Raw genomic sequence first — 27,983 nt, forward strand, 5'->3', positions numbered from 1 at the left:
CCGCAATGTGGTCAGATCTTAACCGCAGAGCCATCCTGGAAAACGTAAGGGGCCAGCCTGCATCGCTTCAGCCCAGTCTACCTGCGTAACTTCCAGTGATAGGTTCCTCTTGGTTCGACCCAATTCTGCCAAGCCGGTAGCAGTGATGATATGATGTCACCGAACTGGTTCTCTTTGTTTGGGAGCTGCCCCCCCCCCAAAGTTTTATTCTTACCTTTTATTTGGCCCTGCCCCCAATCTATTTGCTGCCTCCGAGTCCCAGCTGGGAAAAAAATGTTTAAACTCTTGCCGCGGGGCTTCAAAGGGCCGCCCTACAGCTGATCAGCGATAAAAGGCAGTGTGGTGGTAGACCAGTGCCTCCAAAAACAAATGGGTAGACCAGGACGCTCCAAGAACAAATGGGTAGACCAGTACAGCTCTGCAAGCAATTAAGAGCCTGGTAGACCAGTACCTCTGCCAAATCCTAAAGAATTGTCACATGACCATCAAACCAGGCCCACAAAACCATGGAACCGGTAGTAAAAAAATTTAGAACCCACCCCTGGTTGCTTCGGTCCGGTCTACCCAATGCGAAGAGGAAACATGCCAGCAGTTTGCGGAGTGGCATCAAGATGGCCACGCCCATCCAGTCGGCCATGTTTCCCAGCCTCCCAAGGTCAACCGCAGCCCTGATGCCGTATTATCAAATAGCTATTATCAAATTCATTCATGTAAGTAACTTTGTAAGAGTTACAAGAGTAAGAGCCTTGGTAGTACAGGGGTTTAAGGCACCCTGTTATTAAGCTGGTTATTAAGACCAGCTGCCTGCAATTACTGCAGGGTTTGAATCTCGCCAAGGCTCAAGGTTGACTCAGCCTTCCATCCTTTCTAAGGTAGGTAAATTGAGGACCCAGTTTGTGGGTGCAATAAGCTGACTTTGTATAAATATACAAAAGGATGAAGGCTATTGCTTAACGCATTGTAAGCCACCCTGAGTCTTCGGAGAAGGGCGGCATATAAATCAAATTTAAAAAAAAAAAAAAACTTCAATCAGAGCATGAGCAGAAAAGACCTCCTAGGGCAGAAATGTAAGTCCCTTCAAAACAAAAAGTAGCACCTCCATAGGTTCGACTGTCATCAAAACTGCGTTGATATCAGTCATGTGAGACCAGCCTTGATTCCAGAAAGCCTCAAAATTCAGGGAAACTGCCAACTGCTCTCATTTTGACCAAGAGGAAAACACCCAAAATATCATTCTGTTCAGTTTCACATCTGTAAAAAAAAAAAAAAAAAAATACTGAAGCTGATATTCTGCAGAGGTGATGGATGACTGTGGGACTGAAGTTTAGATCCACTACTAGCGAAGTAAAATTGCGGAGCGAAATTTTGTAAAGTTCCTCTAGTTTATTCCTAGAATAGTTAGCTTTGTTCTAAAGCACAACTCAACCGGTGTACCTGTGTGTACCTGTAATGCACTCAGTCGTCTTAGTAAAGATGAGCTTGCTAAAGGTTATCTTTCAATTCATCCCATTCGTTTAATACCAAATGGTAACAGTAACAGAGTTGGAAGGGGCCTTGGAGGTCATCTAGTCTGACCGCCCCCTGCTCACACAGGAGATCTGTAGTAAGGATTCGAACCGCCCAACTGCCGACCTTTCTGATCGACAAGCTCAGTGTCTTAGCCACTGAGCCACCTAGTCAGGCAGGTCAACCTTTGAGTACAAATCGGATTGTTTTTGATAAACAATTTGATATTTGATCAAGAGAATTTTGTTTGAGCAAACGTGTCCAGCGCTGGGGTTCTAAGGCAGTCCCCAGACCTGCGAGAGTGTCAGAATAGCCAAGATGGCAGTTGCAACCAACAATTGACAATTTCTTTGACATTCACACACACACCCTCCACTGTGGACATCATTCTTCACGTTAGCCCAGGGGTCTGCAACCTTAAATACTCAAAGAGCCATTTGGACCCGTTTCCCACAGAGAAGAAAACACCGGGAGCCACAAAACCTGGGTGGGCGTGGCCAACTCGATGTCACTCACTTCCACCAGTCACATGACCCCCTAGCCACGCCTACCCAGCCAGTCATTAGGGCAGAGAACCAGTTGTTAAAAAACACTGGGAACCACAAAATCCTTTTGACATATCTCTCTCTTCCCTCCCTCCCTCCCTCCCTCTTTCCCCCCTCCCTCTCCCTCTGTACCTCTCTATGTCTCTCTCTCTCCCCCTCTCTCTGTATCTCACTGACTCTCCCCTGGCCGTTTCTCCATCCTCCGCCGTCACCCTTACCTTCTCAGGCCAGGTGAGGAGTGACTGGAAGGGGAGGGTGAGGGGCGGGGCCAGCCAGTGGTGGGATCACCTGACAGGGAGCCACAGCAGAGGGCCCAAAGAGCCTCATGCGGCTCTGGAGCCGGAGGTTGCTGACCCCTGCGCTAGCCATTTGGTTTCATTTTAATCCCAGCACTTAAATTCTATTCTGCTTTCCAGAGATGGGTTTTAAAATGCTCAAAAGAATATCGTAACATCTTAATTCATAATAATTAACAAAGCTATTTGACCTTAAAAACCTATTTTTCTGTTTTTGTCCTGCTAGGAGAAGTACGAAATGTACTCGGTGGAGATGGAGAAATACGATGGGGAAATGGATGTGAAGATTAAGAAGAAGAAAAGCAAAGGGTTAAAGAAAAAAGAGAAGTTGGAGAACATGAAGAAAGAGATGGATGTGGTAAGCCATAGGACCACACTGTAAAAACAAGATATCTCTACTAAATTAGACAATATCTAATTTAGACATTGTCATTTCCATAGCTTGACATAAACCACTTGCCCATGATTAATTTAATAGTGGATTATTGAACTAACCCAGTTTGCCTATCACACTTAAACATAACACTAGTCACATCACACCAGGATAAACCTGATTATTTTTGCTGAAAGTTGACATACCTTATAAGTCCTTGACTTACAATCATTTGTTTAGCAATCATTTGAAGTTGCAACAGAACTTAAAACATGACTCATGACTGATCCTCAGACTTACGACTGTCGCATGGTCACGTAAAAGATTTGAATTAAGAGATATATGTACAGGGGTGGACGAAATGGGTAGATTATGAGTTGAATAAATGCCACATTAGGATTTATTATATAGTTTTATAGCTGAAGGTTGCTTTGAAATGTATAGCATAGGGGGGATATAATAACACTGTTAGAAAGAAATGGTTAGCATGTGGGGGGTGGTGTTAAAAGGATGGTAAAGTATTATATAATTTGATATCAACTTGGATTTTATTTTTGGAGAAGCCATGGGGGGAGGGGAGGGCGAGGGGGGGTTAGGGAGGAGGAGGGGAAAAAAGGGGGGGAAATCTGTATTTGAAAAACTTTTTCAATAAAAAAAAAAAGCCTCTGCCAATCACACAAGTCAGCTGGGATCGTCAGAGGCTTTAAAAGCATTTTTTTACATCCTCAGCCAAAAAGGTTGTAGAAAAAATGGTTTTAAAAGTAAAAAAAAAAAGTTGGCCACGCCCACTCAGTCATATTAAACCCCCCCAAAGCCACGCCCACAGAACCGGTCGTAACAAATTTTACATTTCACCATTGGCATGACCTACTAAGCTTAGCAACAAAAATTCCGGGTCCAATTGTGCAATACAAGAGAGCATAGTGTTGCCACAAATGTCCATCTTGTTAAGCATATTCACATTTAGCAAAAAAAAAAAGGAATTAATTCTTCATCTATAAAACACATTCGTAATGTGTTCATTCGTAACGAACCCAAGTTCAGCATTATGGCATTAATTATCCTCACCCTCCTATGAACAATAAGAGACGCACGCAACTCAGTGATCTCACAGGCTGTAATTGGTTTAATGAGGGGCACTTTATCCACGTAACCCCTCTTAAGCTCCTTCAGAATTTGGAATCTGAAAGCAGACATTAAATACAATCAATAACCGACACTCGAGGAAATTTGCATTCAAAGCTCTACTCAGAAGAGCTGTGCACAGAATTTGGCAGACAAAATTAAGGAACGTCACAAAACGGAAGAATTGCCACAACCTTTTGTTTCTCAGCCTGCAAACCGTTTGAAGCTACGGAGTACATTTAATGTAATTATATATCGGTCTCAAGGGAAGGAATTCTTCTCCAGAACAAAATGTAATTTTCTCTCTGAACTTCAAGGAAGGAATGTTGTTGTTTTTTTCCCACTAGTTTTTTGAGAGACAACTTCAGTAAAAGTACTGGTCTACAGAAAATTTCAGCCAATGATAAGTAATGGTTTCACAGCCTTGTTTATGTGAACAAAAGCAATGTTAATTCCATCCGATATCGTTCGTTTAATCCATTTCATAATTCATAATTTAACCCGGGGTGAAATGCTCCCGGTTCGGACCGGATCGAGCAATCCGGTAGCGATTGTGGCAAGTGGTTCAGAGAACTGGTAGCGATGGCAGCATGAGGCTCCACCCACTCACCCAGGTGTCGTCACTTTCCTGCTTTTAAAAGGTTAAAAAAAAGGCTCTGACGATCACGCGCCACAGCTGTGATCGTCAGAGCCTTTTTTTTTTACCTTTTAAAAGCATTTTTTTGCAACCTATTCACCCGAATAGGTTGTAAAAAAATGCTTTAAAAAAGTAAAAAAAAAAAAAGTTGGCCACACCTACCCACATTAACTCCCCACCACCAAGCCACGCCCACAAAACCGACAGTAACAAATTTTACATTTCACCACTGATTTAACCTCTCCTCAAATCTCTTTGAATAACAGAGAATGCCTCATTTCAAGGGCATTTGAAATGAATTATTTTGTTTCCTAAACATTTTGGTATGCAAATATTAGAGCTGCAAATTCTTTTCAAATACTGTACCTCCTTCATTTTCTGAGACAGTGTAATAAACTATATTACTGTTTAATACTGGCTGTGTCCGATTACATATACAAGCTAAATTTCTTTTCTTTTTTTTCCATCTGTAATACCGTATATTCTTTGCTTTCATGCCCAGTACGTTTCATGTCTGGAATTTAATCTCCTGGCAATCCAGAATCAATTCCCACTTATCTGGAATTTTTAAAATCGTTCCATGCTTTCGTTTTGTGAGTTTACCTCAATCTGAAGAAACATTTGTTGGCTGTGCTTATGTGTTGATGCAAAACAGCAGAATAGAATAGAATAGAATAGAATAGAATAGAATAGAATAGAATAGAATAGAATAGAATAGAATAGAATAGAATAGAATAGAATAGAATAGAATAGAATAGAATAGAATAGAATTCTTTATTGACTAAGTGTGATTGGACACACAAGGAATTTGTCTTTGGTGCATATGCTCTCAGTGTACATAAAAAGACAAGACACATTCGTCAAGAATCATAAGGTACAACACTTAATGATAGTCATAGGGTACAAATAAGCAGTCAGGGAACAATCAATGAAGGACCATGCTCAAAGGATAACATCTCTCCATCCACTGAAATCATATTCTTATCTTGGGTCTCTCCTCCTTTTAGGATGATCATCAGCTGTCTATAGAAGAGTTGGAGATGAAATATAGGACCAACATCAAGAAGGTGAAGCCCTTTGACAAAAAAGAGTATTAGCGGCAAGCGGAGAGGAACACAGGTTTTCATAGTTCATCATAACCTTTTCTGCAGCCTTGAAAGTACAGTTGCCATCTAGTGTTTGAAAGGAAGTGATACATGGGGAATAAGGCTGCCCTAAATTGGTAGCCGCCTTCAATGTATCCACGATAGACAAATCTCTAGGAATCAGAGGCATTACTGGTGTCAGGGTTCCAAGTAACACCCCCAATGAAAGAAGACTCCGAGGCTTGAATTTCCTCAAAGTTCCATTTTATTAGAGATGTCATATTGGCACATCTGGGAAAACCCGAATCTGAAAGCTTCCAGGTTTTCCCCACCCAAATTAAAGTCCAAGTGCCTGCCCAGCACCCACATGTCCATCACATGGTTTAATCAAAGCACTGTCCCAACTGGAGATGCCTCCCAGTTCCAGCCCTCCAGGTGCAGGGCAAGATGACCTTGACTCTCTGAGAAAGGAATGTTATTATGACTCTATATCACCCATGCTCTATACAACCCCCCCCTCCCAATTTCCCACAGTAGTAAATGTGGCAGGCCTGAAGGCCCAATGCAAAAGATGGCTCCCAGGCCTAACAACTGGTTTGTTATTACTGCATATTTATATCTGGCCTCCTTGTCTATTTGCTTCCAGGGTCTGACCAGCACAGTGGCCGGAGAGATTCTCCTTCGTGATGGCCCCAATGAATTGAAGCCTCCCAAAGGCACTCCGGAGTACGTGAAGTTTGCGCGTCAGCTGGCTGGGGGGCTGCAGTGCCTGATGTGGGTGGCAGCTGCCATCTGTCTCATCGCCTTTGGCATCCAGTGTGGCCAAGGGGATCTTACCAGCGCAGACAATGTAAGTGCCCACAGCAGATTTGGGAGTCAGTGGGACAAGAGATGCGATGGGACAGGGGTGTCAAACTGGATTTCTTCGAGGGCCGGATCTGCATTATAGTTGTCCTCCGTGGGCCAGCCGGCAGGGACGGGTGGGAGAGACAGGACGGACAGTTCCTGCAGCATCCTGCCGGCCAAAACACGGTGTGGGGGGGGGCACCCCTGGGCCCTGTTTTCAGCCCATGCCCAGTTTTGGCCAGCAGAGTGCTGCAGGAGACTGTCCAGACTGAAAACAGGATGGAGAGGGCACACAAGGCTCCCCTGAGCCCTGTTTTTGCTAGCAGAGGCACTGCGGGCCTTTGCTATTTCCAGGCCAGCCAGATCTAAGCACCCCGTGGGCTGGATCTGGCCTGTGAGCCTTGAATTTGATAGCCCTGCAATAGGAGATAGAATGCTGATTCTATCAAAGTGGGTAACAACAAATCTGTTGTTAAGCAAGCAGAGAGATTGTTTTAAACAAGCTCTCCCTCTTGAGCTGCTTTTCTAGGTAATACCAGGCTTCCCTAAAAAGTGCTAATTGCAGGTTAAGAAGCTCAGCTGTGACCTTAATTAATTTATTAGAAACCCCCCCTCACCCTCCCCAGCTCACAGCTGTTGCTTGAAACTTAAATCAGTTTCACACCGACAGCTTTTATACTCAGGTGTAAATAGGCATATTGGTCAGAAAATGAATATATACTACTGTTTATTACTGTCGTGTTTGAGAATGGTTGCTAAAGAAGGTAGTTGATAAATGAGGAGGGGCTGTATAATAAATGTAATGTCTGCCAGGATAACTGGAAAGAGTGCAGCTGTGACAATACAAAGACCAGCATATTTTTTCTTCTTCTTCTTTTTTAGTTATACTTGGCCGTTGCTCTTATTGCTGTTGTGGTGGTGACTGGTTGCTTTGGTTACTATCAAGAGTTTAAAAGCACAAACATCATTGCCAGTTTCAAAAATCTCGTGCCGCAGGTAAAAATGGCTCCCAGTAACTTCTTCTTCCTAGCATATTCCCTCAAGTGCAAGGTCTGCTTTTTGGATCATTAAGCGCCACTTTGCATAGTCAGCTGCGTCTCCAGGGCGCAGGCCCGCGACTTGCATATCTTTGTTGATGGTGTCTTGCCATCTCTGTTTTGGATGCCCGCAAGGTCACCGGCCATTGACTTCTAGTTGGTAGGCAGTCTTGGCCATGGTGGAAGGTGCTGCTCCCTGGACGTGTCCATATCAGCAGAGCCGGCCTTCTCTCATCTTCTCTATAATTGGTGTCACACCAACATGCTGTTGAATGATGTCATTTGTGATCAGAGGTGGGTTTCAGCAGGTTCTGACCAGTTCTGGAGAACCGGTAGCGGAAATTTTGAGTAGTTTGGAGAACTGGTAAATACCACCTCTGGCTGGCCCCACCCCCATCTATTCTCTGCCTACCGAGTCCCAGCTGATCGGGAGGAAATGGGGATTTTGCAGTATCCACCCACCAAGCCATGCCACGCTGACCAAGCCACACCCACAGAACCAGTAGTAAAAAATTTTGAAACCCATTACTGTTTGTAATGTGGTCAAGAAGGGAAATGCCCAATATCCAATGGAGCATTGGCATTTCCATGGCACGAGAGAGCTTTCAGTCCCTGTTGTTGCTGCCCAGCATTCAGTGCCATACAGTGCAACAGGCCGGATGGGTGTCTTGTAAATCTTAGATTTAAGACGGGTTGGCATTCTTCTGTCACATACCACACCAGTGAGTTCTCACCAATGCATCCAAGCTGCATTCATCCTTGCTCTCACCTCACCATTGATGTCACCCAGTGGTGGGTTTCAAAATTTTTTACTACCAGTTCTGTGGATGTGGCATGGCTTGGTGGGCATGGCTTGGTGGGCATGGCAAGGGAAGGGTACTGTAAAATCTCCATTCCCACCCTACTCCAGGGGAAGGTTACTGCAAAATCCCCATTTCCTCCCATCAACTGGGACTTGGGAGGCAGAGAATAGATGGGGGCCGGGCCAGTCAGAATTTTTACTACCAGTTCTCTGAACTACTCAAAATTTCCGCTACCGGTTCTCCAGAACTGGTCAGAACCTGCTGAAACCCACCTCTGATGTCACTATTGCCTTGGAGAGGGGATCCCAGATACCGAAAAATATCCACCTTCTTTAGGTTTTCTCCATTGATTTGAAGCGTAAATGGCTTCCAGTATCCCCAGTATAAAATTCTTTGACCATCTGGGATTTTTGCTTTGTTTTGTTTTGATTTTTTTTTTTTTACATGAAGAAAAGAATGTTCTAAGTCCAAATAGTTTCTTCTCTTCTTCCCAAACACAGCAAGCCACTGTGATTCGGGATGGTGACAAGTTCCAGATCAATGCTAATCAGCTGGTAGTGGGTGACTTGGTGGAGATCAAAGGGGGAGACCGAGTCCCAGCAGACATCAGGATCATCACTGGTCAAGGATGCAAGGTACCTAAATAAGAAAGAAGGCTGCTCCGATAAACGTGACTTCACCTTCTCCCCACTCCAAAAAGTTTGCTTTTCAAACTTTCTGTTGGAGAAAGATTATAAAGTTTGGCCCATTTGGTTCACTGGACAAATGAAAGGAACTAGAGAAAGGATCACTTGAATATGAGCCAGCAGTGTGCAGCAGTGGCCAAAAAAAGCTAATACAACCCTGGGTACAACAGAGGCATAGAATCAAGAACACATAAAGTATTAGTACTGCTTTATAAACCCTTAGTAAGACCAACATTGGTGGAATGCTGCTGCTTTAACAACCAGTTCGGTAAGAGTGTGTGTGTGTGTTTAAGGCATTTGCACGCAGCGCTGAAAATGGAGCATTTAAAAGCTCAGCTGCTTACCTTCCAAGTCAGCAACGGTAAGTAGAACAGTGAGGGGGGGGATCAGCTGTGCCACGCGATTGAGATGAGCTACAAAACAGGAAATAAAGGACAGGATGGAGCGGGGGTCGGTGGGTGGGGCCAACTAATCAGCGCTACCAGTTCACCTGAACCGGTCGGAACCAGTTGAATTCCATCTCTGAAGACCACACCTGGAATACTACAACCAATTTTGGTCACCAGACTACAAAAAAGATGTTGAGACCTTGGAAAAAGTTCAGAGAAGAGCAACTAAGAGGAGCAAAGGCCTGGAGACTGAAACATATGAAGGATCTGGGTTTGGCTAGTCTAAGGAAAAAAAGAATTAGGGGGTGACATGATAGCAGTATTCCAGTATTTGAAGGGCTGCCACAAAGAAGAGGGGGTCAAATTATTCTCCAAAGCACCAGAGGGCAGGACAAGAAGCAATGGATGAAAACTAATCAACGAGAGAAGCAATTAAGGAGAAGCTTCCTAACAGTGAGGACCATTAACCAGTGGAACAGCTTGCCTTCAGAAATCATGGACACTCCATCACTGGAGGTTTTTAAGAAGAAACCAGACAGCCACTTATCTGAAATAGCATAGGTTCTCCTGCTTGAGCAGGGGACTGGACTAGAAGACCTCCAAGGTGCCTTCCAGCTCTATTCTATTCTAGACTGAACTAGTGAGTTACTTGCACATTCTATATGTGATCCCTGTCACCGTATTACTGTTTCAATAGTATAGTTGCAATCCAAATGCAGAAATGAAGGAAGAACATGCCCACTCCTACATCTCACGTAGAGGGAGGAAGTGCTTCAGACTGTCTCGGGGTCACTGTGTAACATGTATCTTGGTCTAAGTAACCAAGTGACTACAGCCTTACCTTAGGACTTGGTAGATTCATGTTCAAGTCATCATTCAATTACAAAACATACACATTACAGTCATACTATCCATTCTGTTCTGCAATATCATCCTGGTTGCCCTTCTCTGCACTTTTTCTGAGACACTAGAAAAAGTGCAGAGAAGAGCAACCAGGATGATTAAGGGACTGGAGGCCAAAACATACAACGAACGGTTGCAGGAACTGGGCATGGCTAGTCTAGCGAAGAGAAGGACCGGGGGAGACATGATAGCAGTCTTCCAATATTTGAGGGGCTGCCACAGAGAGGAAGGGGTCAAGCTATTTTCCAAAGCACCTGAAGGCCAGACAAGGAATAATGGATGGAAACTGAACAAGGAGAGATTCAACTTAGAAATAAAGAGAATTTATTCCAACCGATGGAACAGAAGTTGCCTTCAGAAGTTGTGGGAGCTTCTTCACTGGAGGTTTTCAAGGGGAGATTGGACTGCCATTTGTCAGGGATGGTTTAGGTTCTCCTGCTTGGGTGGGGGGGTTGGACTAGATGACCTACAAAGTCCCTCCCAACTCTGTTAATCTATCTATGAAATATATAGCAGTTCTAAAGCATATTAATTTCTAAGTAAATACTTAATATATTTTCAGGTTTGTTGACTTTAAATCCCAGAATTCCACGGCCAGGATGGCCATGGATGAGAATTATGGGAGTTGAAGTCTATGTATTTGGAAGTCATCAAGGTCAGGAAACACTGGCTTAATTATTCAGATCAATGCAAAACTCAAAAATGATTCCGATCTGGAAAACAATCTGTGGGGAGAGAAACATGTTTCCATCTCCTGCACACACAGATATTTGAATAATGTAAGAAAGAAAATGCACAATGTAAATTTCAGAATTGAAAATTGTCCAGCCATGGGCAATTATCTCCATACCGAGAGTTGTGCCTGCAGAGTTTCATGGAATTATGTCACAGTGCACATAACAATCCTCTCTTTCTTTCTTTCTTTCTTTCTTTCTTTCTTTCTTTCTTTCTTTCTTTCTTTCTTCCTTCCTTCTTTCCTTTCTTTCTTCCTTCTTTCCTTTCTTCCTTCCTTCTTTCTTTCTCTCTCTCTCTTTCTTTCTTTCTTTCTGTCTTTCTTTCTTTCTTTCTTTCCTCCTTCATTCTAGGTGGATAATTCCTCTTTGACAGGGGAATCTGAACCTCAAAACCGTACCCCAGAATGCACCCATGAAAGCCCTTTAGAAACAAGGAACATTGCCTTCTTCTCAACCATGTGCTTAGAAGGTAGGAAGAACTGGTTTTTGGAGGGAAGACATCGGTTGTCCACTGGAAAGCTTCTAGCTCTTCCCTTCTTCTTTTTCAGGAACTGCCACTGGTGTTATCATTAACACCGGGGACCGCACCATCATTGGGCGCATCGCCAGCCTGGCTTCAGGAGTGGAGAATGAGAAGACGCCCATTGCTATTGAGATTGAACATTTTGTGGACATCATAGCTGGCTTGGCCATTTTCTTCGGTGCCACCTTCTTTGTTGTTGCCATGGTGATCGGCTACCCCTTCCTCAAGGCCATGGTCTTTTTCATGGCAATTGTGGTGGCTTATGTCCCTGAGGGTCTTCTAGCAACAGTCACGGTAAGTATCACAACTCAAGCAGTTTGAGCTCTTTCTGAATACTTTCCCCCTGTTCTTTCCATAACATCTTCACATGTTGCTTTGTATGAAGGAAGTGCTGTAGCCCACCAGCGGCCAGTGGATCTGGCAGCAGATTCTGACAGTGAGGAGGTTGGGGAGGAACATGGGCCAGTCCTGGAGTCTGGGGAAGGCTCTGATGAGGGCTCTGTGTCGGAGGCAGGTGGGGGGGCCAGGGCCATATGCCAGTTATCAGCTGCCTTCAGAGTCAGACATCAGTGAGGCAGATGAACAGATGGAGCATGTTCCCAGTGTGTGCCTGCGCAGAGTGGCCAGACGAAGGGAACAGCTAAAGAACAAGGGTTGACTTGGGAGTAAGGCCACAGGTGGACGATGAATTTATCCCCTCCCAGAGGGAATAAAAAAGGAGCGAAAGGGGAGTGGAGTTTGCAGGAGACAATTAGTTCATTACTGCATTCTTGCCAAGTATTGCGGCGTCTGAAAGATATCGGCCTGGCCACTTTCCAAGCCTGATAAAGGTCGGTAACTGTGAACTATCTTGAAAGACTGTGGGAGAGGAAAGACTTTGCTGGAGAGGAATTCACTGTAAATTAAATAAAAGGGGTTTATCGGGACGAGGACTCAGCTTCGTGCTGCTGGGAAAGCCTAAGTCAGAGCAGGAAGTACTGCAATCGCTCCCTGGCATCTCCACCAGGAAGTCCCAAAGGTGCTTTTTCAAAAGGCAGTTGGACTTTCTTTGGAGTTTTATCTGTGCCCTCAGGGTCACCTGAATAGTGCAAGTGGGTGTGGAACTGCTGGCTTTGTTGTAAACAGGAGATAGTATCGTGCCCCTCCCTCCTCTGTTGAACGAAGAGTGCTAATGACCAGATGACTGCAAGAAATATAAATCCTTCCATTCTCCGCCACTCCATCAGAAGTGAAAAAGCTTCTTGGATGAGAAGCAAAACATCTTCAAGGAAAAACGAAGTCCAGTTGCCTTTTGGGACAACTACGACCTGGATGACTGACAATCTCCACAAACACGTCCACCAGGGAGCATCTCAAGTAACAAAATATCTTCCATGTCAGCACTCCAAACTACATTCGTTCCAGTGCTGACATAAGGGGGAGAAGAGGGGGCAGCTGGCAAGAGGACGCTTGACTTTTCACCTACTTATTTTCCCTGAAGATAATATCCCCTAGGAGATGGGATGGGAAGGGGGACATTCCTGGGAGTAGTAGATATGGGGAGAGTGATTTGGAAGATGGCCAATGAGACGCAGAGAATTGGGGAACGGAAAGGGAAGGTTTGGGGTCAGGAAGTCAGTGTTGGCTACGACGTAGTCGGGAACAGATTGTCGTGCTTAATAAATGAAAGATTTCATCAAAGACTATTTGTTTGGAAATGCAATTTATTTGAGACGACACCGAAACCGGACATTCCCCAGTTCAAAGACTTACCACCCAACTGAACAGAAAAGAATGAACTAAATTATCCTTCCCAGCATGGCATCCTTCAGATATTCTGCACTACTTTTCCCATACGTCTGTAGAGATTCTCAGTCATCCAGGTCATGGTTGCCCCAAAGGTGCTTTTTCAGGAGGCAACTGGACTTTCTTGTTTTTTCTTTTGAAGACGTTTCGCTTCTCATCCAAGAAGCTTCTTCGGCTCTGACAGTTCAGAGTTGCAGACAGACTAGTTTCAGCTTCAGAGCTGAGCACAGAGCTACAGAGCCACGCCCAGGCTCCTTCCTGCCTCAGCTCCCATTGGCTGATCTTGTTGCTATGCCCTATTCCAGTTCATGAATATTCTGACACATTGGTTCAAGACTGACCCCACTCCCAATCTTATGCTTCTGGCTGACTGGAAGATATGGGAAAAGTAGTCCCAAAGGTGATTTTTTTTTTCAGAAGGCAACTGGACTCCCTTGTTTTTTCTTTTGAAGACGTTTTGCTTTTCATCCAAGAAGCTTCTTCGGCTCTGACAGGATAGTGGAGGATGGAAGGATTTATATTCCTTGCAGACAGACCCTGAGGACATAGATAAACCTCCAAGCGCTTCAACGGCCCTCTAAAACAGCGTTTCTCAACCTTGGAAGCTTGAAGATGGGTGGACTTCAACTCCCAGAATCCCCCAGCCAGCGCTGCTGGCTGGGGGATTCTGGGAGTTGAAGTCCATCCATCTTCAAGCTACCAAGGTTGAGAAACGCTGCTCTAAAAGGATGCAAATGACCAGCTGTCTGCAAGGAATATAAATCCTTCCATTCCTCATTATCCTGTCCGAAGAAGCATCTTGTGCGTGCTTTCTGGATTTGATTTCTGCAACGAACTCTGACAAAATGGCTTAATGCACTCAACCCAAGTTGACTTTAGTTATCCCAAGTTCCAAATATTGGACCTCACTTGTTTCCTACCCCCTTCTCCCCTCCCCACCTCCCTCTCATCCTCCTTGGATAGGTCTGTCTGTCTCTCACAGCCAAGCGACTGGCCAGGAAGAACTGTGTGGTCAAGAATCTGGAAGCTGTTGAAACGCTGGGCTCGACATCGGTCATCTGCTCGGATAAAACCGGGACGCTCACCCAGAATCGAATGACGGTCTCGCATCTTTGGTTCGACAACCAAATCCACACAGCGGACACTACAGAAGACCAGTCAGGTATTTGCAAGCCTAGCAACAAGCAGAGAGACAGTCAGTAACGATGGGCAGCGGGCTGCCCATCCTAAGCTTACAGCCCAGAAAACCTGCCACGTCACTTCTTGTTCTGCTTTCCAGGGCAAACTTTCGATCAGTCCTCGGAGACGTGGAGAGCTCTATGTAAAGTGGTGAGCCTCTGCAACCGGGCTTCTTTCAAATCAGGACAGGATAGTGTACCTGTGCCACGGGTAAGAAAAATCCGTACGGATTATTTATTTATTTATTTATTTATTTATTTAGCGTATGACAGGGGTGGTATTTAAAGGGGACGTGGTGGCTCAAGGGCTAAGATCCTGAGCTTTGTAGATCGAAAAATCGGCAATTCAGCAGATCGAATCCCTAGTGTCGCGTAATGGGGTGAGCTCCCGTTACTTGTCCCAGCTTCTGCCAACCTAGCAGCTCGAAAGCATGTAAAAAAATGCAAGTAGAAAAATAGGGACCACCTTTGGTGGGAAGGTAACAGTGTTCCATGCACCTTCGGCATTGAGTCATGCCTGCCACATGACCACGGAGACATCTTCGGACAGCGCTGGCTCTTCGGCTTTGGAACAGAGATGAGCACCGCCCCTTAGAGTCAGGAACGACTAGCACATATGTGCAAGGGGAATTTTTACCTTTACCTTTTGGCCTGTTTTCAGCCTCTGGAGGGCCTCCGGACCCTGTGGGAAGCTGTTTTCGCCCTTCCGGAGGCTCAAGAAATGCCTCCAGAGTTTGGGGTGGGCGAAAAATGCCATCCCCCCACCATGGTGTAGGTGGCTGACTAGGCCACACCCACTATGGCCACACCCACCCAGTAATGGGGCAGCAAACCCATTGCTAAAGGATCTAAAGCCCAACCCTGAGCCCAATCACCTTAAAGCAGCCAAAGTTAAGAAACACGGATCCAGTATCAGTGCAAATTCAGCCAGCACTTCAACGGTGCTAATCCTGTTTCTATGTTTCTCTCCCTTTCCAATCCCAGCGTATTGTGATCGGAGATGCCTCAGAGACAGCCCTACTGAAATTCTCTGAAATCACTCTCGGCAACGTCATGGAGTACCGGGAGCGCTACAAAAAAGTCTGTGAGATACCCTTCAATTCCACCAACAAATTCCAGGTTAGCAGCTGACTTTCTGTCCCCTTGGTTCCAAAAAGGCTCAGCAAGGGTCACCAAAAGGAACTCTGATTCAAATAGTACTGAATTAATCTGGCATTTAAATCTGGACTCCATTCCTTCCTGCCACTAGTTCATTGCCACTAGCCAAGAAGCTAGAAAGTTGCACATTGGGTAATAGACAAATCTCATGGATTCTATCATCTTCTCTTACTTTCAGCTGTCTGTCCATGAGCTTGATGATCCCAGAGACCAGCGCCATCTGCTGGTGATGAAAGGTGCTCCTGAGAGGATCCTGGAACGCTGCTCCACCATTATGATTAAGGGCCAGGAGTTGGCCCTTGACGAGCAATGGAGGGAAGCTTTCCAAACAGCTTATATGGACCTTGGTGGACTGGGCGAGCGTGTGCTGGGTAAGAAAGGATGGTATCAATGACTGAAGTTTTCATTAAGTACTTACTGAAAAAAAGTAAGGTTCTACATTTAGGCAAGAAAAACAAAATGCACAGGTACAGTATAGGTGGTACCTTGCTCAATAGTAGTAACTGTGAGAGGGATCTTGGAGTCCTAGTGGACAACCATTGAAATATGAGCCAGCCGTGTGCAGCAGCTGCCAAAAAAGCCAACACAGTTCTAGGCTGCATAAACAGCATAAACAGGCTGCCACAAAGAAGAGGGAGTCAAGCTATTCTCCAAAGCACCTGAGGGCAGGACAAGAAGCAATGGGTGGAAACTAATCAAGGAGAGAAACAACTTAGAACTAAGGAGAAATTTACTGACATTTAGAACAATTAATCAGTGGAACGACTTGCCTCCAGAAGTTGTAAATGCTCCAACACTGGAAGTTTTTAAGAAGATGTTGGATAACCATTTGTCTGAAGTGGTGTAGGGTTTCCTGCTTAAGCAGGGGGTTGGACTGGAAGACCTCTAAGGTCCCTTCTAACTCTGTTATTCTATTCTATTCTATTCTATTCTATTCTATTCTATTCTATTCTATTCTATTCTATTCTATTCTATTCTATTATTTTTTTTAAAAAAAATCTCTACAACTGCCTACTGGTAGGCTAGTTTTATTTTTGAGAAGAACCTCAACAAAACGCCCTCTTTCTCGATCTTCTCCTTCACTGATCTGTTGAGCCCTTCCAAGTAGCAATTATGCTCTCGTGAACAGCATGGAGCCACCACTGAACTCTCGTACAATTTCTCTGAGGTATTTTACATGAGCAGCATTCAGGAAATTTAAATAATGTCTCCAAGCTTCTGGAGCTTCATCCTGCGCATGGCAACTACCGAAGTATCCACCAACACCCTCAACAGTGTCAACTACTTGGATTTTAAATGGGCGTATGTGTGTTTTAATTTGAGGGCCAAATTTTATATATTTATTTATTTATTTTATTTATTTTATTTTTCATATTTGTATACCGCCCTACTCCCGAAGGACTCAAGGCGGTGAACAGCCATAATAAATACAAATACATATAGAAGAATTATATATATAATTTGATTTTAATTGGTTTTAAATTTTATAAATTTATGTGTTTTAATATGGCTGTACACCGCCCTGAGTCCCCTGGGAGAAGGGCGGTATAGAAATCTAATAAACTTTCAAACTTTATGAGAAACCTGAAATATCAAGTGAAGCACCAAAAGTCCAGTTTGAGCACTGTGGGCTAAGTGAAGATGGAGCTGTAGTTTGACTCATGGGCTTATGAAGTAAGTCTCGCAATGCTTTTCTCTTGTCCACAGGTTTCTGTCACCTCTACCTTCCCCAGAATGAGTTCCCCCGTGGCTACCACTTTGACAGTGATGAAACAAACTTCCCCACTAGTGGGCTATGCTTTGCAGGCCTTATCTCTATGATTGATCCACCCAGAGCCACTGTGCCCGATGCCGTCATGAAATGCCGTACTGCAGGTATCCGGGTAAGTTCATCAGATGTTCTGATGATTTCAGTGGTTGGGAAAGTATTTGTAATAATGCTATGGAAGCCAGACATGGACACGTTGAAATCTTACAAGATCCTAGGATGGTTCTTTCCTAATCTGAGGCTTCTGGATATGTTGGACTTCAGCTCCCATGACAGCAATAGCAATAGCACTTAGACTTACTGTATTTTTCGGACTATAAGACACACTTTTTTGTCTCCCAAAAAGGGGTGAAAATGTCTGCGCGTCTTATAGACCGAATATTGCCAAAGCCACACCCACCCACTGACAGTTTTTTTGCCACCACACGCCCCATTTTCGGGTCTTTTTTCGGCCCGTTTTCAAGGCTTTTTTGGCCATTTTTTTTAGAAAAAATGGCCTGAAAAAAGCCTCAAAAGTAGGTTGAAAAAAGCCTCAAAAATGGGCCAAAAAAGCCTCGAAAATGGGCCAAAAAAGCCTTGAAAACTGGCCAAAAAAGCCTCAAAAATGGGCAGAAAAAAGCCTTGAAAATGGGCAGAAAAAAGGCTGGAAAAGGCCCGAAAAAAGGCCCGAAAATGGAGCGCACGGAGGCCAAAAACTTTTTTGTGTTGATTTCCTCTTCTAAATTTAGTTGCATCTTATAGTCAGGTGCATCTTATAGTCTGAAAAATATAATATATACCACTTCACAGTGCTTTGCAGCCCTCTCTAAGTGGCTTACAGAGTCAGCCTATTGCCCCCAACAATTTGCGTCCTCGTTTTACTGACCTCCGAAGGATGGGAGGCTGAGTCAACCTTGAGCCTGGTGAGATTTGAACTGCCAAATTGCAGGCAGCCGGCAGTCAGCAGAAGTAGCCTGCAGTCTAACCACTGCGCCACCGTGGCTCATGATATTTGGGTGTGTGACAAATACGTTTAGAAACAACTGCTACAATCCCCTCCCCACCCCCATTTTTTTTCCCAGGTGATCATGGTAACAGGAGACCATCCAATCACCGCCAAAGCCATCGCTGCCAGCGTTGGCATCATCTCAGAGGGCAGCGAAACTGTTGAAGATATCGCCACCCGTCTTCGCATCCCCGTGGAGCAGGTTAACAAGCGGTGAGCATCTTAATACCCGGGCATATTAAAGAGCTACTTTGAGTGACAGCGGCACCAGACAAGGAAGATATTCTGTGCAAGGGAAGAAGTCATATGGTTGTCAAGGTACCAAGTAATAGATCCGTGGCAAGCAAAAACTCCGAGGCAAGTGGGTTCCTCACAGAATAGCTTTATTGGAAATATCACACATTGGCACATATCTGGTGAAAACCAACTCTGAGGGACCCCCTGGTTTTTACCTAATTAAAAGTTTTTCCCTCAATCCCAAACAATCAGTCGCATGGCCCAATCAATGCAGCTTCCGTTGGTCTGGTGACATCACTCCTCCTTCCTCCGATTAGGTGTGAGAAGGTCCTTGGTTCCCAAGAGAAAGTATTTCGTTTTGACAACACAACCCCAGCTATCTCTAAACCCCCTTCCCTATCCCTCAGCTCCAGTGTGGCCACACTGAAGCTCCAAGATGGCTTCAGCCAAGCCAGCTTCAGAGTTGACAAATGGAGTTGCTGGGGAGCTATTGGGAGGTTTCCTAATCTTGAAGAGGGCTTCTCTCTTATTTCAAGGGATGCCAGGGCATGTGTGGTCAATGGAGGTCAATTGAAAGATATGGAAAGTGAAGATTTGGTTGAGATCCTCAAGATGCATCCAGAGATGGTCTTTGCTCGCACCTCTCCACAGCAGAAGCTCATCATTGTAGAAAGCTGTCAGAAACTGGTAAGATCCAAACTTCTTATTTAAAAAGTAGATATATTTGACACTTTTTACTTTCCCAGCCATAGAAACTAGAAAAATTACAGAACCAGAGACATCATTTATACAAAATACCAAGCATTGATAATTCTCCCCTTAGATTTTTTTTTCTTATGGTTTTAATATGTATCAAGGCTGGCCAATGACCATAATAATTTGTTATTATATCATAAATAATTTGATTTGTGTAACCCCATAAATCACAACTGATTTATAATTTGATATGAAGTTCCCAGATGGGTTTTGATGAATCCAGTAAACAAGCTAAGCATGTTAAGTGGACACGGTCCATAATTAAGTAATTGTCTCCATCCTTCCCTTCCTCCAAAGATAATATGATGCAGGGTTGCCATTTTTTTTAAATCTTCATAATTGCTTTGTGAAATACATTAGGCTGAACGGACAAGCGTTCTTAATTGTATTACTCTGGGATATATAGAAATGCTTGAAGCACCCAGCTGCTGCTCCCTTCAGGTCGACCGATTCTGATATTAGGGAGCTTCTAATTACCGTATTAAGGGATGTATTAATCTAATTACTGTATTAAGGGACACGGCGGCTCAGTGGCTAAGACGCTGAGCTTGTCGATTGGAAGATTGGCAGTTCAACGGTTCGAATCCCTACTACCATGTAATGGGGTGAGCTCCTGTTACTTGTCCCAGCTTCTGCCAACCTAGCAATTCGAAAGCATGTAAAAAATGCAAGTAGAAAAATAGGGACCACCTTTGGTGGGAAGGTAACAATGTTCCATGTGCTTTTGCCATTGAGTCATGCCGGCCACATAACCACGGAGACATCTTCGGACAGTGCTGGCTTTTTGGCTTTGAAACGGAGATGAGCTCTGCCCCCTAGAGTCAGGAATAACTAGCACATATGTGTAAGGGGAACCTTTACCTTTACCTTTATTGTCCTATATACAGAAAAATACGGTAGCTATACCTTTCCAGAAGGAGATCAAGAAGAAAGACATGGTGTGGCAAAGCCCTCTGAGCACATGGAATACTAAAAAGAAGTGCTGCCCATTATAAAACTTCGTCCTGAATCCCGTTCGTAGAACCCGAGTCTCACACTTCTCACTCTTGTCCACAGGGTGCAATTGTGGCTGTTACAGGAGATGGGGTGAATGACTCCCCGGCGCTGAAGAAAGCCGATATCGGAGTCGCGATGGGCATTGCTGGATCCGATGCAGCCAAGAATGCTGCAGATATGATCTTGTTGGATGACAACTTTGCCTCCATTGTCACCGGCGTTGAGCAGGGTCAGTTCCTGGGAGGATCCCTTGCTTAGAGAGATTCTGAGATAGGATGTCCTCACGCACCTAGAACAATAGCAATAGCATTTAGACTTATATGCCGCTTCACAGTGCTTTACAGCCCTCTCTAAGCAGTTTACAGAGTCAGCCTATTGCCCCCAACAATCTGGGTCCTCATTTTACTGCAGCGGTGTCAAACTCAAGGCCCGCGGGCCCAGGGTGCTTAGATCTGGTCCGCGAGTCCACCCTGGAAACAGTGGACCAGCACGTGGTGCGTCTGCCAGCAAAAATCTTGGATCTTGGGAGGGCTGCGCCCGGCCCTCCCAGGCTCTGTTTTCAACTGTGACGGCCTCTTGCAGCCCTCTGCCAGTTAAAACGAAGCTTGTGTGAGTTCTGTTTTTGTTGGCAGAGGGCTGCAGGAGGACGTCATGGCCGAAAATGGAACTCAGGAGCCTGTTTTCGCTGGCAGAGCACTTGAGCCACCATAGGCACCCCTGACATGAGTGACATCAAGCTGGCCATGCCCACCCTGGCCCCCGAGGTTAAACACAACCCTGATGCAGCCCTCAATGAAATCGAGTTTGTTTTATCTGTTTTACCGACAACGGAAGGATGGAAGGCTGAGTCAACCTTGAGCCTGATGAGATTCGAGCTGCCAAATTGCAGGCAGCCGGCAGTCAGCAGAAGTAGCCTGCAGTACTGCATTCTAACCACTGCGCCACCGCGGCTCTTACAACACATAGAAGGAAGCCATTCATGTTCTGCATTTTTCTCTTTGTTTCCCCTCCAGGGCGCCTGATCTTTGACAACCTCAAGAAATCCATTGCTTATACCTTGACCAAGAACATCCCAGAGCTGACCCCCTACTTGATTTACATCACCGTCAGTGTCCCTCTTCCTCTTGGCTGCATCACCATCCTCTTTATCGAGTTGTGCACAGACATTGTGAGTCCTAAAGGACCAAACTAAAGTTTGCAGGAAGCAGAATAAGGGACACCCCCTCTAAACCATCTTTCATTTTGTGGGTCCCATTTTGTGGATGTATAAGCCACTTCTTTTAGAACAAACCTCACCTTGGCTTAGCCTGAAGTGTTAACCCAGCCTGCTTAAGGCAATATCATTGTTGCATTCACACAACACACTAAACCCATTAAGCCAGTGGCTGTGTTTTTGACTTGTAATGTGGCTCAGTGGCTAAGATGCTGAGCTTGTCGATCAAAAGGTCGGCAGTTCAGCGGTTCGAATCCCTAGTGCCGCGTAACGGGGTGAGCTCCCGTTACTTGTCCCAGCAGTTCGAAAGCACATAAAAATGCAAGTAGAAAAATAGAGACCACCTTTGGTGGGAAGGTAACAGCGTTCTGTGCGCCTTTGGTGTTTAGTCATGCCAGCCATATGACCATAGAGACATCTTCGGACAGCGCTGCCTCTTCGGCTTTGAAACAGAGATGAGCACCGCCCTCTAGAGTCAGGAATGACTAGCACATATGTATAAGGGGAACCTTTACCTTTATCATTTTAATGTGGGGTTTTTTTTTAATAGTTTAATTTCGAGGTAGCTAACCAGTTTAGGCCAATTTAGCCTAATTGGCTAGGTCAAGGTAAACCCAAGTGATACAAATTAATTCAATTATTAGGTTAAGTGTCTTGTATGAATCCAACCTTACAGGTCTAAAAGCCTACTCTTGGCTCCAAAAGGTTTTCATCCACCACACGAAGTTCCAGAAATTTCACGTGTCCATCATAGCAAATCTGGGGTGAAATGAAAGCTGTTCTTGTGTGCCAAATGCTTATTTTAGATATTCTGTCCTCCCCCCACAGTTCCCCTCAGTTTCACTGGCCTATGAAAAGGCTGAGAGCGACATCATGCATCTGAAGCCCCGAAATCCTCGACGGGACCGCCTAGTCAATGAAGCACTAGCTGTCTATTCCTATTTCCAGATTGGTATGTATGCATGCAAGAAGGCGTCACCTAGTGGTTAGAACTAGCAAAAGAAAGAGAATGCATTTGCTAGAGAGCAATGTGCTTTTAATTCAATTTTAACAAAAGCATCCAAAGTTGGTTTTTATTTTTTTTTAGATAGCTTACTAGAACAGGTTTTGATTAGCCTTATCCAACAGAGGCCTCTTCAGATACATCAGGGGGACTGCATCTCCTACACCAGTAAGGAATTCTAGGTACTGGAGTCCCAAAATTGCGGGAGAATGCTGGGTTGGGAAAGGCTGGCCTAACCATAAAAGACTAGGGCTAGATCTAGAAGTTTCAATATAGTTTCTATGAGGAGCAGAGGAGAGGAGTTTCAGTTTCAGAGATCAGCACAGCATGCAGCTTTAAAACAGTTGAGCTAAGCCACACTCAGGCTCCTTGCTGTCTCCTTCCTTGTTGCTCACACAGCAAATACTGTTTCAGTTTCCAAACAGCCCTCAACTCGCTCACACACTGACGCTAGCCAGATGAATACTGATGGATGCTGATAGGCAGAGGCAGAATTTTTTTTATTTTATTTTCCTCCCCAAAAACTAAGATGCGTCTTATACTCCAGACCATCTTATATGCCAAAAAATATGGTAGATGGAAAAGAGACAAGCCAGGAAATTATTATTATAAATATTCCATCCTGCCTAGAAACCAGAAGACAAGATGGTGATAAGCACCGTCTGTGTGAGCTGGAAGAGATAGAAGGCGCGACTTCCTTACCTTTACCTCATTTGGTGAATGTGCCTGCAATATGCTGTCAAAGCGTGCTCACCCAAACATTGAAAACCCCTGGCTTAAAAATCGGATGCCAAGGTGCAGCAGGACCAGAAATCCAACACAATCTGTGTGGTGTTTTGCCTTGCAGGAGCCATCCAGTCATGTGCTGGCTTTGTTGATTACTTCACCGCCATGGCGCAAGAGGGCTGGTACCCACTGAAGTGCGTAGGGCTTCGAGCCGCCTGGGAGAATGATCATATCCAGGACGTTCAAGACAGCTATGGCCAAGAGTGGGTGAGTAGAGAAGAGAAAGACCAACCTGATGTTCCAATTGTTGCAACTCAGGACTATTTAATCACAGGCCATGTTTACCCAACCTGGGAACCGGGAGTGTTCTTGATGATTCCTCGATTAGATTGTTTACTTTTAGCTTGTTTGCATGAATTGGGAGGACACTCCCACTATCACTGAAAGGGAAGCCACTAGTATATAGAGAACAAAGCCCGCCCCCTTCTAACATTGATAATGTTACCTAGTCAGGTAATGAAATGTCTCCAAGAAAACAATCAGAACTCAGAGAACACCAAGGACGCCACCATTCAATCCCGAGCTGCAAATATTCTCTTCTATGAGTAAACCAGGGACTGGTTTGGACAAAACTCAGCAGCAATGTTTCATGTGGCTGTTGATAAAAATAAGATCACCAACATGATCGCCAACGCCCGATGATGGATATGGCACAAGAAGAATGAGTAGATACTCTGTATTGTCTAGAACAGAGATGGCTAACCTTTTCTGGACCGAGTGCCCAAAGCACCCATGCGCATGCAAATGCGTGCATGCCCGAACCCCCAACATGCAATGCATGTGCAGCCCCCGCATGTGCCCCACCCCCTGTGCATGCACGCATGCTCCCCCATGTGCGCCCTACCCCATGCATATGCGGCAGAGACCTGAAGACCAGCTAGCCAGCGGGAGGCACGCATGCATGCACAGCAGAGCTGAGCTGGGGCGACAGCTCGCGTGCCCACAGAGAGGGCACTGCGTGCCACCTCTGGCACGTGCCATAGGTTTGCCATCACAGGTCTAGAATCTCAAAAATACTTAAGTAGTTCTCAGGGTTATTTGATGGCTGGTGGTCATCTATTGGATTTGCCTTCATACCACTGTTTGTTTCTCTACCAGACATTTGGACAACGTCTTTACCAAGAGTACACCTGCTATACCGTCTTCTTCATCAGCATTGAGATGTGCCAGATTGCAGATGTGCTTATCCGCAAGACACGACGACTTTCTGTCTTCCAGCAAGGATTCTTCAGGTAGATCACACCCCCGGCAGCTCCAAGCGAGATCTTCCTAGTCTGGCACAGCTAGGAACATAGTTTTTCAAATTCATGTCTTTTATATTGTGATACTATACATCAAAACAAAGGGATAGTAGCCAATGGTTGCTTTGAGATGTTGACAGCAATATGATCAGTGGACAAAATATTAATATGAAGGAACCTCTAGGATTGTCAAACAATTCAGTAGTGACTTCGAGCTATCCAAAGAAAAGTTGAATTAGGCTATAACCTTGAACCCACTTGGCTCACTGAAGGACTGGTACTCATATTGGAAAAGTGCTATTTACAATGTAATAGGAAGGATTTCAGATGTCCTAAATCTCTAAGGAGGTTCTTATTAAAAATAATTTTTCCAGTGGGCAAATGGCACATTTAAACTTTGCTGATTCTACAGTTGGAATCTTTCTTCTTGATTTTTCCAATCTAACAAATTCAACCTGTTGTTCGACCTCCTGTTCTCATTCTTAGTTCTTGAATTTGCATTGGTTGGAGAGTACGTTTTCCTGACCAAATGATGCTGAAATGATGCTACTGATGTGCAAATTTGAATCAAGCATGAGTCCAGGAAATAAGCTCCTTTCCCAGAAAAGTTGGCAAAGCACCTGTAGCTTTCCCCAACCCCAGAACACATTTGAGTTCTCCCTGAATTTGACAATTTTGTGAATTCAACAAGAATAGGAATATTTGCCTTCTTACCCTGGAATTGGTTTCTTTCCACTGAGTGGTCCGGTTCTGCCAATGATCAATTGACCATCACCCAATTCTGGTCTATTCAAAGCAGAAATCAAAAACAGCTGAACACCTTCCATCCAGCCTTACTCATCTCTTTCTCTTTCAGAAATAAGATCTTGGTGATTGCTATTGTGTTCCAGATCTGTGTGGGCTGCTTCCTCTGTTATTGCCCTGGGATGCCCAATATCTTCAATTTTATGCCCATACGGTAAGAACTTGTACACATTGGTATTCTAAAGTGACAAAACCACCTATCAAAAGTTCTCATGAAGACATGCTACAGAGTGGAGCTAGTTAGAAAAGCCCATAGCCACCTCTGCACTTGTCTTCCCAAAACCTGAGAAGAACGTGGCTTGTTTTGTGGCTTGTGTTGTGTTGCATTGTGGTTTGCAAGAAATGGCTTTCAATACTATACTGTATAAGGAACCTAGCAACTCGGGCAAACATGAATAAGCAAACCAATGTTCTCTTCCCACATTCTTGCTTCTCTCTTTCCTTTGTAGGATATCACTACACACTTAGCAGGGCTATAAATCTCAACTCTCCAGACACTTTACCCTTTATTCAGGAATTAGCTAACTCAGCAAAAAAACTCCCAGACAAAACACAACCATCTCAACTAATCACACAAAAACTAAAACATGAAGCATAGAGGTATAGATTTGTCCACTGAAGTGCACGGACATCAATGAGTGTATTTATGTATTTTACTTACAATCTACCCTTTATAACAGGAGCTCAAGGCAGCCTATAGTGCTAATTCCTCCAATTCTTTTCCCCAAACAATAACCCTATGAGGTAGGTAAGGTTGAGAAGGGGGGGCAGCCCAAAATATAGAAGGAAGCTTCTGTAGCTAAAGGTTGATTAGAACTTGGGTCTCCCCATTTCTGATCCAACACCTTTACCACTGTACCTCACTGGCTCTCTTTAGGTTTATATTCTTTATATATATAATTCAGGGTTTAAAACCTAGTTATTTTGCCACTCCTTCACAAATCATTTTTTGTTTTTTTAGGAAACCCCACCTCACATCTTACAAAATCCTTACTCAGCTTGCTCTAATACATATTTTCCTCTAGCTGCACTTCCATTGCCTATTGTTTCTCCTATCCCATCAAACATTTAGATATTAAATTCAGCAAAGCAAGAGCGGTTCATTTACACATTGCCTTATAACAACAGTAAGTACAGATATAGGGAAAGACAGTGAGGAGTTAAAGAGCTAGAAGGCTACAGCTTAATCCTCTGATCCAATTCTCCCCTTTAGCTACCGTAAGTGGGAGAAAGCAAATCCTCTCACAAGACGGAACTTCCTGCAGCTCAGATCAGCACCAAGGACAGCAGCCATTACTGCCCTACATTACAACTGCCTCCTTTTTCCTGAGACTTTAGCAGAAGAAAACACAGATCAAAAACTGAAAGAAAAAAAAAAAAAGCTTTGGGGCCATATTTGTGTGGCAGAACGATGCTCAGTTCCTGTCTGCTTCAAGCCATGTCACTGAAAGCTCAGCAGGCTAACTTTTGAAGCTGTTAAGCTTAACTTTGTCCATTCTTTTGCTTCCCCCCTCCTGTCTAGATTCCAGTGGTGGTTAGTGCCTCTACCATTTGGCCTTCTCATCTTTGTGTATGACGAAATCCGAAAATTGGGAGTCCGGAGACACCCTGGAAGTAAGTTACAAGAATGGGTAGAGAGGAGGGAGGCACAAGTTGACATAAGGTTCATAGAAGACTGGATTCAGACATCTTCTACTGCAATTCCCAATCGTGGAACATTCAGAAATAGTGCTGTACTACTAGAAACCTTAATGGGACGCTGTGGCTCAGTGGCTAAGATGCTGAGCTTGTCAATCGAAAGGTCGGCAGTTCAGCGGTTCGAATCCCTAGTGCCACGTAACGGGGTGAGCTTCCGTGACTTGTCCCAGCTTCTGCCAACCTAGCAGTTCAAAAGCACGTAAAAAATCCAAGTAGTAAAGTAGGGACCACCTTTGGTGGGAAAGTAACAGCATTCCGTGCGCCTTTGGCGTTTAGTCATGCCGGCCACATGACCACGGAGACATCTTTGGACAGCGCTGGCTCTTCGGCTTTGAAACAGAGATGAGCACCGCCCCCTAGAGTCGGGAACGACTAGCACATATGTGCAAGGGGAACCTTTACCTTTACTTATTAGAAACCTTCAAGGGTACACCTTTGTTTTTCCATTGTCTGACAAACTGCTGTGAGCATCAATGATATCCTTGTCACCCTCACCCTAATTTCCATGTTGTTTCTTTCCTCCAGGTTGGTGGGACAAAGAACTTTACTATTAAAGATGAAACTCTGGGAACAAATACTGGTCCCCACTGGCATGGTTTGTGCTGCCTGGGCTGCTCCCTGTGGGTGCAAAATACTACAGTAAGAAGGAACCTGGGATTTGCTTTCTTCATTAGCTACACCTTCAACCGAGCTTGCTGAATTTCTTACCCTTCCTATGATGAATTTCCATATCCCACACGTCCAGCTAATCTGCTCCAGCTACTCTGGGACAAGAATCTGCCCATCATCAAGAAAAATATTTGGGGATGCTGATATGCTAGGGGAAATGGACAGTCCTTGAGATGGCAACCAAATATAAACATCAGAAGAGATATAAAGTGTGTTTT

General features: G+C 44.5%; 1 protein-coding gene across 1 annotated transcript; it reads left to right on the forward strand.

Moving 5' to 3' along the window:
• The first annotated feature begins 5 nt into the window (after positions 1-5).
• Positions 6-27,968, forward strand: ATP4A (ATPase H+/K+ transporting subunit alpha). The gene is made up of 23 exons (XM_087876426.1): positions 6-44; positions 2,574-2,627; positions 5,490-5,549; positions 6,214-6,417; positions 7,296-7,409; positions 8,754-8,888; positions 11,317-11,434; positions 11,514-11,782; positions 14,237-14,435; positions 14,553-14,662; positions 15,436-15,570; positions 15,788-15,980; positions 17,317-17,492; positions 18,439-18,575; positions 19,136-19,286; positions 20,412-20,580; positions 21,365-21,519; positions 22,393-22,516; positions 23,415-23,560; positions 24,452-24,585; positions 25,451-25,552; positions 26,921-27,012; positions 27,622-27,968. The coding sequence occupies exons 1-23, from the start codon at positions 6-8 to the stop codon at positions 27,648-27,650; spliced, it is 3,045 nt and encodes a 1,014-aa protein (XP_087732552.1). The 3' UTR covers positions 27,651-27,968.
• The last annotated feature ends 15 nt before the right edge of the window (positions 27,969-27,983 follow it).

This window comes from Pantherophis guttatus, chromosome 10 (genome assembly GCF_059756535.1).
Source record: "Pantherophis guttatus breed Tessera chromosome 10, ASM5975653v1, whole genome shotgun sequence".
Classification (NCBI taxonomy): Eukaryota; Metazoa; Chordata; class Lepidosauria; order Squamata; family Colubridae; genus Pantherophis; species Pantherophis guttatus.